This window comes from Antedon bifida, chromosome 10, assembly GCF_963402885.1.
Source record: "Antedon bifida chromosome 10, ecAntBifi1.1, whole genome shotgun sequence".
Lineage (NCBI taxonomy): Eukaryota > Metazoa > Echinodermata > Crinoidea > Comatulida > Antedonidae > Antedon > Antedon bifida.
Window position 1 is genome coordinate 11,998,695 of NC_136235.1, and position 15,691 is coordinate 12,014,385.

Genomic DNA, 15,691 nt, shown 5'->3' on the forward strand with positions numbered 1-15,691 from the left:
ATCTACCATAGGTGAATGTTTGTAATTTTTTGCTATTCAAATTTTCATGTCTGATTGGTTGATATGATCCCATATTCTGTCTCTCCATGCTGGCTCGCTTTTTCTAAAATAACTTTACACTTAAATGTTTATGAATTATGCCTTTCACAGCCATGGTAAACACTGTATATCCAACAAACAACTAAAATTTATAAAAACTAACTTCATCGTAACCCATTAGATATTTCATTTTTTTAGGCTGTCCTTTTCGACATTCTGATGCCACAATCCTGAAACAGCAGATGTCATCTTATGGTGTCTCACAAACCAGTATTGATTCTGTAAGTAGAATAGCAATCTTTATTTATTCTGTATATTCATTCACCTAGTCCATAAGTATTCTTACAGTACCTAGCATTAACCAAATATAAAAATGATGTACTATAGATGTACTTGGCACCATAGCATAGTATTTTGGCCATATTTGCCATCTTTGAGAAAAAGATTATTTAGCTTACATTGGCAGCGTTGCCTACTAAAGCATTTAAAGTTCTGGAACCATTTCTTAAAGCAATTTCATATACAGTAGCTTCTTCAAATGATTTCCTGAATGATTGTAAATCAATGTGGTATTGGTGTTGAAGCAATTCCATTTTTTTCCCTTAAATAGTCATAACATAAACCGAGGCTCTATGATCATGGTAGCTTTTCAAATCAAAACTACTATGAATTAAAGAATACATACAGTGTATATTATTAACATGTAGTGATTTGGAAAGAAACAATGCTTACTTTCTGTTTCAACTTCCTACACTCACACTGACTGCCTCTCCCTTATGTATGAATAAGTGCATTGATTTCTATGTCTATTCCAGATCATGACGTATATGAATGGTGGACATTGCCAGCTGGCATGCTCCAGATATTTTGACGTCACCCATCAGGTTAGTATTATTGATTGTATATCTGTTTCTTGTCTATAATAATAATAAAAATGTATATAGCGCACTGGAATTTCCCATACAGGAATTTCCTATACTCAGCATTTACTAATTTCATAGAATTTTAACAAGGTACATATAATATATGATTGATACCGTATGTGTATGGATGCATTGCAATAGCAAAAATGTGCTAAATGAACAACCATACAAACTCTCTCCCTTATAGTTGATTATGACTTAATGCTTTTGTACCAGTAGTATATTAGAAATAGAAAAACCTATATAGTTAGGATATTGGAATATAATGTATGCAATAATGTAATCCTTGTTGTATTGTTTATACATAGCTACCTGAAGGAACAACATCTATCCAACATCCAAATCACTATTTTGAAGAAAGTAGAAAAGTTTTAACAGGGGTAAAACCAACAAACGGAGGTAAGAATCTGACATAATAGTGGGATTGGCTATGTGATTTCAAATGCAAAGAACATTCAAAACTGCACATAAGAACAGTTATGTATGAGTAGGACCTACATTTTATGTACCCTGATTTTACGTTCCCTGTATTTTACATACACATGAAATGATGTGATCTTTTCTAATCTAATACATTATAGTATGTTGGTTTCTGTGTATTTTCCATTCATTTTTGTACATTTCTAGGCCTAGCTGTATAGAAAACAAATCATTACTGCATCCTATTTTCATATATACCAAATATAGGTCCTTCTGTAATAATAAGAACATTTGTTTTATAACATTTTAAAAATCATATCCTGTTCATTTGCTTGTTTCATAAAGAAGTATTAAGATCTACAGTAATCCTAATTCTTCTACCTTATAAATATTTTACATGTTTTAATACACTGAGGGGGTGTTTACTGTATTCTATCAAACAATTACAGACAACTCAAGGCAAATCTAAGCATGTCCTATTTTATTCAATATAAAGTGAAAAAGATCTTCACTAATATATAAGTAATATTATTTGATATATTGCATGTGATACCAATGACAAGCGAAACATATTAGATTGTCAAATTGAAAGCAAAACAAAAATTAGAAATATAATAGTACATTTTATTAAAATAGATTTAAATATAATAGAAAGAAAATGAAGACCTATTTATTTTTTTTCTTTAATGAGCCTTTGTTAGTATATGTTTAGAGTCTACAGTGTGTACTAACACTATAGTGTCTTATAAACTCTTTCTAATTTTCATTCACTTTTTATTCCATATACGGTACTCATTTTTCCATCAATAGTAGTATAGTGGAGCTGTAGCTTGGTGGTTAACATTGCCTTCAAATTCCAGAGTTCACTCCTGACCAGTGCCAGGGTTGTAACTCACGACTCAACTTCACTCCCTAAGCCTCAAATGAGACTTAGTTTATAAGCATGATAAATTATAAAATAGTTTGTCCATCCTGTAATTGGCAAGCTTGTGCTCGCTGTTGGATGCGTATAAAATAAAAAAAATAAATAATAGTTCTTCTTCCTTCGATTGTGTTATGTTAGTAGTTAAACTTTTCACACATTGGTAGACAATGACATCGTTTTATTTTTGTGACATTTACGTAATACTCAATATTCATAACAGTAGTGTAGTTCTCATTAAAATAGTATAATTATCATTTTAATATTAGTAATTTGTTAGGCTTTATATATATAGCAACAGAATAGATGAAAAGTGTTTACAATGTAATGTTTTTAAATAAAGCTGGCTGGTGCCATTTTACTTATTATTTGATAAATGTCAAATACTCTACCAAACTAGTTTGACGACAAAAAAAGTGTGATGTGCCCAAATATGGTAGTGATATGCTTAAATATGGTAGTGATATGACATTATCATGTCCATATGACCACATCACATTTTGTTGTCCCATAAAGTTTGATAGTGTAGGCAGAGCTTAAGATGTTTAAGGACACCCAACCTAGAGTATGCTACAAGATGCTTCTTGGGGAGGGGAGTGGGGGTAGGGCGATGCTAGTGATAACAATTGCCGAAATGGTCTTCAGAATACACTTTATACTAGCTAATCTTTTTCCAGCATAAATATAAATAAAATATATAAATAGATACTGATTGTTGATTCAAAGGTACAGCATATCTCCTTTGCAGTATGTATCTTTTCCTATTTAATAGACATGTTACCAGTTGACACGCACACATACAATTCAAATTACATTTGCTATAATTTAAGGAGACCATTGTGTCCAGTTTGATGTGTCCATGTACCAAAAATCAATTATCCTTGCATTCAATTTGTAAATAAAACATTATGGTACTAATAATAGTACTACCCTACTACCAGCCACACAATGACATTTAAATTGAAATAGAAATACCACAAAATGTACCACAAATAATGTTCATTATACTCTGGTAGCTACTTAGCCATTTCTCTAGCCCACAATCCATAATTGTTATTTACAGTATAATAGCGTGAATTGATATTGCCAAAAAGGTCAAGCATATCTAATAAAACTGGACCAGATTTTTATTTGTGACAATAATATGAGTTCACAGTTTTGTGTCTCACTACAAAGAAATTATAATAAAAATTGTTGAGATAGAGTCCAAACAAATGAAAAATAAAATTGCGTAAGAGCACCTTTCATTCACACATACTATTCTATAAGAAATAAAATCAAGTAAGAACACAACAAAAATATATAAATGAATAAAAATAGCTCAACCTCTTGTTATTGCTTATATAATACTGTATTTTACAGTTTCTACCAGTTCCTATTAACTGCTGTTCTTTATTTCTAAAAAAATAAGCACTCATTTACAACAAAAATAAATTGTTTGACATACCTAAATTTTTATATTATAACAATACTGTATACTGTACATTTAATAGTTAGTTGTTTTTTTTACTTATTATGACTTTGGTGCATCTAGTTGCTAAAACCATTTACATCCTGAACTGATATAAACACATTAACATTACATCATAGAATTTGGCATTCATGAACATGAAATTCAAAGAAAATGAAAGTAAACATGGCAAGAAATTGATATTCTCCTCGTGTATCAAAACAAATTATAAACACTTTTGTCAAAAATAATATTATTTATAACACATATCTTTGCAATTTGATTGGTCGATTTTGTATCACATGGTATTGCTAATGTCATTCCATTCAATGGAAAAGTGATATTTAGTGGCCAGGTTGGTAAATAGGGACCTTTCGATTTTAAACTGTCAGTTCATTGTGCATGCGGAAATATTGGGACCTGTTACCGATACCAGTTCTTGGTTCATAAAATGGCCTGCCTTCATGGTTTCTGGTGCATAATGGTTAACAGTTTCTATACAGTAGCAGTCACTTTCGTGACTGTCAGTTTTATTTCTGATTTTTATGCATATAATTCTAAATAATCTGAATTCTTTTATTTCCTGTATCACATACTGCAAATCTTCCATTGTGTACAAACCCGATACCAGTGGGTTCATCAAATTGACCCTCCCCGCTACCATGAGTACCAAAGCAAGTCTCCATTGTTCCTGATGCATAGAATATTTGTATACGATGGTTACCGGTGTCTGCAACAATCACATATCCTTGCGGATCCACCGCAATGCCTGTTGGACTGTTCAGCTTTCCTGGTTCAGTACCCCAACCGCCAAATTTATAGAGAAATTTACCATCCGGCGTAAATACCTGCACTAAATGTTTGAGAGAGTCTGTTACCATTAACTGGTTACCAGGAGTGAATGCGATGTGAGATGGTTTTTTAAACTGACCATCACCATCTCCACCTTGACCAATCTGGCGTAAGAAAGTTCCATCTGATTTATATACCTTTACACATTGATTATTAGCATCGCAAATGTAGATATTCTCAAGACGGTCACTTACAATACCAATGGGGCTGCTAAGTTGTTGTGATGGATGTCCAGCACAACCAAATTCATTAACAAAATCACGTCCTGTATCCCATATTTGCACCCGATTATTCCCAGAGTCTGAAACTACAAATTGATTCCGTTTATTTAAGAAGAATGACTTTGGTTTTGAAAACTGGCCAGGTTTATTTCCCGTTGTGCCATAAGATTTTAATATTTGTCCGTCTGCAGTCAAAATGGCAATGGAATTATAATTCTCGTCAAGAACAGCAAGATTTGTGTTTGGAAGCGAAAGTAAAGCAACCGGTTTTGAAAATTTGATACCTCTTGAAGGACCCTCACCTAACACTTTGCAAGGATTGCCTCTCAGTCGGTAGTTAGGAGCAGCTGATGGTGAAATTGCAGATGCATTTGTTGTAGAGGTAACATGTGAAAGTTGTACATTTTGAGGGTCGTTTCTAACAAAAGTTTGGTGAGCTGGCAAACTTTGTGCAACAATGCTAACTGCTCCAGTTGACTGATGCCTTTGTAATGGACTAGAACTTCTTCTGTTTGTAACTGGGGGTGGTGGATTCAAAGCTGAACCAGCTGATGTGCGTCGTGAAAATGGATTAGTTGCTTGTGTTTGAAGATTAGGTTTTATCTGTGGCATCTGTCTTGAAACCTGAGGATTACTTTGATTAAATGATGGAGAACTTTGCAAGTGTTGTTCACTTGAGAAAGATTCCGATCGCCTTCTAGAATCAATCCCAGAGTCAAAGGATTGACTAGCACCAATACTGCTTAAAGAATTGCCAGAATCCCTGCGAGGTATTCCAACAATTGTAGGGCTGTTAAAAGGATTTCCTGCAGACAGAGGTGATATTGATTGCTCAGTGTTTAAACTAGTATGAAGGCGATTAGCCAACTGTTCTGTTTGTATGTCTGACGTTATAGTGTGCATTGTTTGACCAGACAATCTGCCATCTGTGTTAGTGTGTGACTGATTTGATGTCACTGTTGCACTCCTGTTACTGTAAATTTGTCCAAAGTTTGCAATTTCCTGAACAAGTTGCTCTTTTGAATCCTCGGTGTAACTCCATGACCATGACCCTTGACCCCTCATCTCCAGATTGTGTAACTGCTGTAGATAATTCTTGCATTTTGCAACAATATTGTCCAAGTCTTCCTTTGAAGGCTGCTGATTGGCAGACATGACCGCTTGAATCTCATTCTGGAAACTCTTCAGTAATTCCTGTGCTTGTTTGCTTTGTACCTGAAGGTGGCGCTTACCATCCTGTCTTTGCGCTTCTAACTGTGATACAAGAATGTTCTTCCGCGCTCGTACCTCGTTTACAACTTTTTCAAGTGAAGAATCAATCTGCCCTTTTGCGTACTGATAACTTTGTTCTAGTTTGTTCTCTTGAACATTTGTTTGGCTCAATGTGTTTACTTTTCCTTTCAACTGACTGATCAACGCAGAAATAGTCTGTCTTGTCTGAAGATTCACAGATTGTTGTGCCGTTAATGGTGATTCGGGAACTTGTTGCATGTTACTGCTCTGTTCACTCTTTCCTTGCAAATCAATCAGAGCAAACATAGTCAAGTTATTTGGAAATCCCTCAACACCTTTTCCAGCTACAGGCAGAGGGACCTGTACACGACAGTTTGGACATTCAATGGCGTTGTTCTTTATTATCATATCCAGGCATGGCACACAGAATGTGTGTTGGCATGGTAGAAGTTTTGGTCGATGTCGGGTTGAGTCAAATATTTCAAGACACATTGGACATTCCAGGATATGAAGTATATCATCTGCCATCTTTCCAGATATCTAAAAAGATTAAAAAAAAGTAAATTATAATCTACTGTAAAATTCCCATAATACTACTGTGCTGACATACTGTCTATGATAAAATAATGTTAGTGTATACAGGGAGTATCACCTTATTTGCACAATGAACATAGCATTAGGTAATACCTAGTGTATAATACAGAAAACAGCGAAATGAAATTCCAAAATGAAATGTTATTCCCAAAGTACAGTGAAACTCACTGATCTGTATAATTTTCCTATAAACCATGTGGATGGCTCCCATGTGCAGTTGATGCGTTTAGTTAGTGATTGTACTGTACACTTGGTAAATTCATTATCCAAATATTTTAATTTATTTTATTTACTATTATCTATAGCCGGCCAGGAGTTTTCAAATGGTTAAAATCTTCTCTTTGCAAGCTTAAAAACCAAGTCTTTATTTTTGTTTTTTTAATTTAATTCTTCATTGTGTCTTGTCAAAGGAAATAAGATATTTAAAAATAATTTGAAGTAATTCCTTCATGTTATTATTATGTACAGTAGGATGTACTTTATATTTATGCTAATTATACAGAGTTGAAAGTGAAACAGATGAATACTGTAAACTCTGACATTTACTTACGTTTCATACAGTAGGCTACTACTGACAAAGTAAGTACGGTAGTAGGCTAAAATAATAATTAGTAAGGTTAGCGATACACCATGTGTTTCCAAGAAGGAAATCAGTAAAGTTGAGAATGTGACGTTTCAGTTCTTATTCTACAACTGTCTTCTGAAGTAATATCTAACAATCATATTATCGTTTTACAAATCAAGTGATTTCAATCACATTCACAACTGATTTTTAGATTTTCCCCTCTCAAGGAAACAGGAAGTCATGCACTTCCTTCTGTGACCCAGGTCAATGATAAACAAGGTAACCAAGGGGAAAACAGTGACTTTATTTCATCATAAATTGTCTTTCGATTTCCTATGATCTTATTATATAGGTTCTTAATTCTACTAACTACAGTACTAAACTGCTGTATTTGGTGTAAATACCATTGTAAAATTAACTGACATTTCTATTTTACCTGCCAATACCATATCATGAATGAATTAAATTATTATGAAGAATTTATTTTCCCTTATTATACTGTATTACTGCAACCATTATTCTTATTTTCTTTCCTACAGTATACTCAAAATATGTTTTGACTTAATTACAATGCCCTATTCACCATAATTTAGGCTTTTAGTGTTAGGTGTAATCAACAAGCAACTTAAAAGGGATATTGTTGTTCTCAAATACATACTGGTACTTTGATTAAAATTCTAATTTAAACCTAAATACAGTAGAACCCCTATTTAAGTGTACCTTAATAGGGGAGATGTCCTTTAAATAGGGGTTATTGGCTGTATTGTTAAAACATATATTTCCCCTCGTTCATTTAATGCAAAAGTGCCTTAAAAGGTGTGTTGTTCCCTTATTAGGGGTGCCATGTTCCAAAGAAGGGGTTCTACTGCATTCCTTTATGTTATTACATGACGTTAGTAAAGCTTTTTATGTGCATCGTATATGACTTGAGTATATGGAATGGAGGGGAACTCACTCAGTTGGTGATCAGTTATATTGTTATTTGTTTTGTATAAAATACTTTCTTAACAATGGACAAATATGTTGAATTAATTTCCTTTATTTCTGACATTACAGTCCTTTACTTTAACAGTTGATACATAATGTGCTTAATTTTACCTTAAATTATGCCAATACAGTAGATCATAGTCTGACAGCATAATACAATACTTGGTATCTCTATATGAATGAGTCTGGCCAGGTTAACAAATGTGGGACTTACTCAGTTACTGTACTCTCTTCCCACATACACGTCAGAATGACATAATAACTGTAAGATTCTCATGATCAGATTTCATAGTACTTTGTTACTGCCTAATATTAATACTCTAACTTACCTAAAAACCTATAAATCCAAATATTATGTTAGATCCTTGTGTACATGCTCTTTACAGTTTGAGTAGTTTAGCCTGGTACAGTGCGTAGGCCCACTCACTAGCCACTTGGTATTTAACGGTTGGTGGTGATTCATAACACAATATAATCTGTATGCTTTTTGAACATTCCATGCTTCAGTGATTTTGAATAGATTGAAATTGTTTTTGGAGGCCATGAATATTCATTATTATGTTTCTTTTTATTGTAGCTACACTACTCATTTATGGTTTTACATTTATTTAATTATGTTTACATATGTTTTTAATTAATTTATTTATTTATGAGTGTTTAGTTAATTTGTAAATTATTGAGTGTACTGTATTTGTGTCAAGAGTCCTTCAGTTGGGCCATGACATTCATCCTTATCAATAATCCGTATTAAGGATTTTTATGTTTTATTTGTTTTATCATAGAACTTGGCTTATGAAAACAAAATGTAAACATAAAATTTGCATCACTAAACTACATTATAAGAAAAACTCAAACATGGTACATAACTACTGTATTTACTGTACCATGGAGCTATAAAATTATAGCTTTATGACTGTACTATAACATAATACTGTACAAAATACAAACAAAAGTGTTGATGAAATACAGCTAATAACTCAAAATATAGACTTAAGAATATCAAAGAAAACCTGGGTATTTAATGATGAATTAATGTGACTCCCCCATATTCTTAATTTCTGAACATGGAGCTATAAAACCACACCTAACAATTCATGAAATGAATCTTTTTTTCTTCAATACAGAAATAATAAGAACTTAGTGCTTGCTAATTGTGACCCATGTTCCTTCATTATTCACACATAATTTATTATATTTTCTTTAGCATATCGTTCACCATCGTCACAGATCAGTAATCCTGTTCAAGCCTCAAAAGACAGCCAGCCTATCGGAGATGGTGATGACTTTAATGATGAGACTGGTATCTCAATGGACGATTTAGATAAGATGGAAGCAGGAGCTGTGTAAAAGAGGGGATACGCATTGGATGAGCTTTGGTAATTAAACTACAATATTAACAATCTAGGTCATTTCCTGTCAGATTTGCTATAAATTATTGTAATTGATATGCAACTTATATGTAGGTTGAAATTGTTTCAAATATAGACAAATTAAAGATGATAAATACTGTAGGATAAGTTATTAGGGAGCTTTCGATTTGCGATCACTGACCAGGTCAATCGTTGTCTGGACCTAGAATATTTGTTTGATTGAGGACACATGTCCCAATATTCCTTTGCTAACATGACATAGTAGTCGGGTTGTTGCAAATCAAAAGCTCTCAATTGTCATTGGAGTCAACATACTTACTGAAATATGTTGGTAAAATGAAAAAGAAATAAACAGCTTGCAATCTTTATTAATGATATTTGTATTATATTGTAATTTGATATACTATTTACAATGCATTTGTTTTTAACATTTAACCATCCATGCAAACATAGGAAGAACAATTGAAAAATATTGTGGAGTTTTAATTGTGTAATGGAAAATTTTTGCTTCAAGCTAAGCCATACAAACATGACAAACTAATGTTATAGTGAAATTTAAATGTTTTCATTAAAAAAAATATCACATTAACATAATTTATGCAATGTAAAATGTTCATTAAAAACCTCATAAAAATGTATATATTATATAATAACAAAATTGTTACTTTTTGGAACTGTAAAAATACTATGGATTTTGTAATACTAAAATAATGTTGATATTTTGTTTTATAAATAAGTATAATAATTTACTAGTAGTGTGGCCATTACCTATAGATCAATAATAATGTGCAGTGGTCACGGAGGGATGATCATTTTGTATGAAAATTACTCCAAATACTGAAGAGAATATTATTTTATTGACTCTTCGATGCTATCATGACTCAAATACGTACGCAATATTTATTACATAATGACTACACAATCAAATCTGTTTGCTCTATTGCTGGTTTTAAGCCATTTACAATACAAAGTGTAGTATAAAAGTTGCCCCTAGTGTTAAACAATATATTGTTATACGTTTCAAGGGAAAGTATCCTAATGAAGGGTTGTGTATGCAAATGTAAGGTAGCTCAGCCATAACATGGACAGATGAGAGAGACTACTGCCGTGGCAGTTGGTGAAGTAAATAAACTTTATTTGAACGCAATTTGAAATTGTTAGTGCCATAATTAAAGTGCTCAATCAATATATCCAACCCAGACCAAACCAATGACAAGTCTTGTATGTATATATCAAAGATACAACTAAAATATTCTTATATTATTTACAATTGAAAATAATAAATAATGCTCTACTGCAGCTATAAGTATATTAGTAGTATATATACAGTAGTTTAGCTAGAACTAGAATATTTGAGGTCTAACAAAAGGTGGGGAGATACATGCTTTTACAATGAATAAGAAATGTTTTTTAAGAGTTTTATTCCCAGTTTTCCCAGTCATCTAAATCATCATCTGCTGTCATGCTTGCGGCAGCTTTTACATCCTCCTCTGTAACTTCTATGTCATCAAAATCATCCCAATCGTCACCCAGGCTACTTGAATCTGAGGAAAGAGATTTTAAATGAAATGACCCTTCACTATTTCAATTAATATCTTTCTAAGCGTACATGTTTTAAAAACGGATATATTATATGTTAGTACATGGATACAGTAGAAAACCTATTAAGGCCCAGCAAAGTGTTGCCCCTTTAAACAGGTGTTTTCTATGTGTCAAATATTTTGTACTGCAATACTTTTTAAAGGATATACAATATAGATACATTCAACAGTTCACTAAACGTGGTTTAGTTTTAACACCTTAAAACCTTGGTTAATTTTGTTTGTTTGCTGGTGCAAGATTACCTTTTTACTTGATATCTGCATAGTTGAGTGGTGATTCATGATTGTTGAATTATTCTCACGGAGCCTTCAGATTTAATAACATGAATATTTAATAACCATAATGCATATTACAAACCTTTTGGATCTGAAGATACAGGTGAGGTTTTTCCATTGTCAATTTCTACATCGTTACTTTCCAGTTCATTGTCAGGTTTATTCTCTATTGTTTGTTTCAGTTCTATATGTGGTTCATTGTTTGAGGTACTTTCCAAAGTTTTTTCATTGCCTACATTACTCTCTTCATTTGATATACACGGTTTAACATCACATTCAGTACTCAATATATATTCCTCTGGTGTCAATCGTCCAGATGGCTGTTCCGGCTCATTTTCATCTTCCTTTTGTTCATCATCTTGAACTGTTAATCTTTCCATAAATGCTGTCACAACTGGTTCTTCTTCTTTTGTTGCTCCTGAAGATGTTACTGATGTTTTATCATCATCTGTCTGTTTGTCCGTCTGTTCCTTGCAAGTTTTTGCATCGGGCACTGTATCCCATGAATCATCTAAAATAATATGAAACATCAATTAATAAAAATGAAATTGTGTATTGTTGATTGCCAAAATTTAGGGATTTACCCAATGGTCTAATGTAGAGACCTGAGGCCCCTGCTTTAGGAACCCTAAGTGGCCCTCCAATGCTAGAGGCCTCTGGCATATTTTAATGTCTGTTTTTCCCTATTGGCACTGCTCAAGGGCCCCCATTAAGCTCCAAGGCCCCTGGGTTTAGCCGGTGAACGCTCTTAGCCGTTATGCCACTGGATTTAGCAATAGGTATTTTAACTGGGGACAACCTATGAAGTTATTAAAGGTATATTTTTGAAGCACAGAACTCGCCTTCTTCGTCACCCCATCCAAGATCATCATCTTCTTTTGTTGATGATGTCATGTCAGCCCTTTCCATTAGCGCCGCCTTCCTTGCCTCATCTTGGTCGAGTTGATAAATTTTATAGAAGTAACGGTTCCAGAAATCATCATGAGACACAACTGCAGGTACCTTAAAAATATAATATTTCATAAATTTACTAAAATTTCTATGGAAGAAATAAAATATATTATATAAATGATGAATGTTTAGTGCGATGGTGGTACACATAATTTTATGAGGTGAAAAATTAAATTCTATTTTCACAAGGTGTAACATTTATTTATCTCAAATTATGTTAATTAGTAATGTTTGTAAATTTGAAAATTAGGCTCATATTAAAACTTACCATTTTGGTGTACAATGATCGTACGTTGGTGTTGACTACAAGTAATTCTGATATTTCTCCTTTGTTATCTTCTAGGCTAAAGGCTTGGCACCACTTCTCATAATGATCCAGTGGACCATCAGGCTCATTGCAGTAAGTTCCAGGCTCTGTCTGAATTGCATGCAACTTAGCCTAAAAAGCAAAACAAATATTTTACAATGAAATATAACTGGGTAATGTTTTCAGCAGGAAACACATTCGCCATGATGTGAGCTGTAGTTTGTTGGTTAGGATGTTAGGCGACCCCGCGTTCAACTCCTCCCAGTTGTTTTTTCTCACGACAACACAACTCCTTTCCAACTTTGTTTATGTAGAGTATCTTGTGTGTATATTTGGATTGCCACTAATATCAGGACAGTGAAACCAAATTAAAAGTCCTTGGCAATGTGTCTAAAAAAAATAATAATGTGCTGTATAAACATGTGCCTTTCCAACTCTTGCCTACCAACAGTTAAAAATTTACCTTTTTTCTATCAAATATGTGAGCTCCATCTTTTGTTATTAGAACACTTTGTTTGTCATCCTCTTCAAGCCCATAATCTCTTGGGGATAGAGTTTCTGAGATTCCCGATAACAACCGGGAAAAGCCCTCTGTCACTCTACTTCCGCTTGAAGATGCGTCATCCGTCTAATTTTAGAAAAATAATAGATGAGATTATTAAGATTATTATCAAATGACTTGGATGGTAAAAACAAAAACGAAACATGTATAATGAATTGTTTTACCTTAATCTGATCTTTGATGTTAGCAGCTCCGCTAGCTACGGTTGCTTGAGTATCTCGTTTAACAGTTACGCCAAATTCAACAAGATCTTTTTTCATCATGTCCCATGCTGATGATGACTAAATTAATATGAAAGAAAATAAAACAAGTTAGGTCTCTATTATAATTTATATATATAAATTATTATTAAATTGTATATTATTGGATTATTTCATTATACAGACCTAGCTTAACACTTAACAGCAGTAGTTAATTTTTTTTTTTATTTATTAAATTCAATTTATTATTTAATAATGCACTTGTCAATTGTATGACCCACTATACGACCCCCAGGAAATGTGCGTCATTTGTCTGATGTGCGTCATACCTTATGAATACCATGACTCACCTGTGCGTATAAAATGTGACCCATTTTGACGCATTATGACCATGTTGTTTATGATATGGTGGGTGGTAAAGTGATGGACATTGAGTCTTGACACATCATCGTGTGTGTATGGGCCTACCTACCTAGTGTAGGCCTAACTAGTCTGGCTAGCCTAGTACTAGGCTTACTATACTAAGACCTCTAGGCCTACTATATACACTAGAGGCCTTCTAGCTAGGCCTAGCCTAGACCCTGCTACTACAACTAGAGCTAGCTAGGCTATTAATTATGCTAGGCCTACTTAGAATAGGCTAGGCCTAGAGGTAGGCTAGGCCTAAGAAAGGATCAACAAAATACGTACCTGTTCTTTAGCAGTTTGTAGCCAACCACCCCACCAGCTACCACCATCTTTACCTTCACTGAAAAATAAACACACATTGTTAACCAGAATAGTCGAATGAATGTTTTTAAAAGTACGATTTTGTTAAAAAATGACAATAAAAACAAATTGCTCACCTTTCGTCAGACATTGTTTTGATGAGTTTTGATCTATGACGTTGTGCTTAAGGACAAATGAGGGCGCTATGTTAATTGAATTTTGATGATAGTTTTTTTAGTAACTTAGGCAGGTACTTAGCTAGGTAGGCTGTACCTGTATTTCTCAGCATGTACTAAATAGTATGAGATATAAGTAACTTTTAATGTTTAAAGAATGCACTAAAATAATACTTTTGATGTATGTCCAACATGAATTTAATTGTTAATAGAAAAAGATAATATAATACAATTAGTTCATTTAACAGAGATAACAAAAAGAGAGTACTGTACTGTAAATGAAGGGTGCTCAATTACTAATTAAAAATAGTTATAAATAGAAAAAAAAAATAAATTTGTTTAAATGTATGCTTTTAGGATGTAGTGACCACCAGTGAGTAGGTTGGCCGATGAAGTATTGAAGTAGGCTATCTGGGAGTCAAACATTATGACCAATCAGATTGCTTTTAAGTGGAGAAGTACATGAACATCTTCATTCATTCATCAGTGGAAAATTACTTCCATTTATTGTCATATGCATATTATACATAGAACTTATGTTTTCTCTGAGATATACAAAAAAAAATTAAAAAATTACAAATGAAAACAACGAGGCTGTATTTAAGTAAAGTACGCAATTATTTAGCAAACTTTTTTATACACGCTGTTTATTACAACTAAAACATATGTTACTTTGGTAAATATATGAACATTGTAGAATCAATTACTTACTGATTTGCATTGGTGTGCACTTTTTGGTATCTTGTTATCATGCATATACTCATCTTTTAATTCTATTTAGAACAAGAAAATTTAATACTAAAAAATATTACGTTATTTTGTATCAGATGGATTTAATTAATTTGTTAACAGAAAATTACAATTTTTGTTTTTTGTTTTGAAACTTACTTTGATCATGGAGGAACTTTGATTGTCCTTCCATGTGTAAAAAAAACGGAATCTTCCAATGTATCCGGTTTTTCCTGATATTCCACTCTGAATGTCCAGTATTCAAGTGCTGCACATGTATCTCTGCTGGTCCTGATCTCAACGGGCTGGTCCTGATCCAGGCAGGCTGGTCATATAATCTCTGCTGGTCCTGATCCAGACAGGCTGGTCCTGATCCAAGACAGGTTTGTCCGGATATAATCTTCTATACCCATGTCCATGTGCTGCACATATATCTCTGCTACTGATCCAGACAGGCTGGTCCTGATCCAGACAGGCTTGTCCTGATCCAGACAGGCTTGCCGGGATATAATCTGCTATACCCATGTCCAAGTGCTGCACATGTATCTCTGCTAGTCCGGATATAATCTGCTATACCCGTGTCCAAGTGCTGCACATGTATCTCT

At 33.4% G+C, this 15,691-nt stretch overlaps 3 protein-coding genes across 5 annotated transcripts in view; 1 reads left to right on the forward strand and 2 right to left on the reverse strand.

Moving 5' to 3' along the window:
- LOC144853750 (DNA primase large subunit-like) overlaps positions 1 to 10,430 on the forward strand; it is a 14,800-nt gene extending 4,370 nt beyond the window's left edge. Inside the window, exons 10-13 of the mRNA XM_078711569.1 lie at positions 238 to 320; positions 855 to 923; positions 1,271 to 1,361; positions 9,411 to 10,430. Coding sequence (XP_078567695.1) covers positions 238 to 320; positions 855 to 923; positions 1,271 to 1,361; positions 9,411 to 9,553 — 386 coding nt within the window. The 3' untranslated portion in view covers positions 9,554 to 10,430. The remainder of the gene's footprint in view (positions 1 to 237; positions 321 to 854; positions 924 to 1,270; positions 1,362 to 9,410) is intronic.
- On the reverse strand, positions 2,471 to 8,950 carry LOC144853746 (uncharacterized). Its single transcript, XM_078711566.1, has 2 exons — positions 8,536 to 8,950; positions 2,471 to 6,600 (listed from the first exon to the last, which is right to left on the reverse strand). Exon 2 carries the CDS (start codon positions 6,586 to 6,588, stop codon positions 4,312 to 4,314), a length of 2,277 nt encoding a protein of 758 aa, XP_078567692.1. The 5' UTR covers positions 6,589 to 6,600; positions 8,536 to 8,950; the 3' UTR covers positions 2,471 to 4,311.
- Positions 10,424 to 15,484, reverse strand: LOC144853751 (BSD domain-containing protein 1-like). Of its 3 annotated transcripts, none has more exons than XM_078711572.1 (8): positions 15,263 to 15,484; positions 14,164 to 14,221; positions 13,438 to 13,554; positions 13,175 to 13,339; positions 12,673 to 12,843; positions 12,296 to 12,455; positions 11,536 to 11,964; positions 10,424 to 11,120 (listed from the first exon to the last, which is right to left on the reverse strand). In XM_078711572.1, the coding sequence occupies exons 1-8, from the start codon at positions 15,277 to 15,279 to the stop codon at positions 10,996 to 10,998; spliced, it is 1,242 nt and encodes a 413-aa protein (XP_078567698.1). In that variant the 5' UTR covers positions 15,280 to 15,484; the 3' UTR covers positions 10,424 to 10,995. The 3 variants fall into 3 exon arrangements, with proteins under 3 accessions (XP_078567698.1, XP_078567696.1, XP_078567697.1); XM_078711570.1 differs by lacking the exon at positions 15,263 to 15,484 and adding an exon at positions 15,069 to 15,130; XM_078711571.1 differs by lacking the exon at positions 15,263 to 15,484 and adding an exon at positions 14,319 to 14,380.
- Between the last annotated feature and the right edge of the window lie 207 nt (positions 15,485 to 15,691).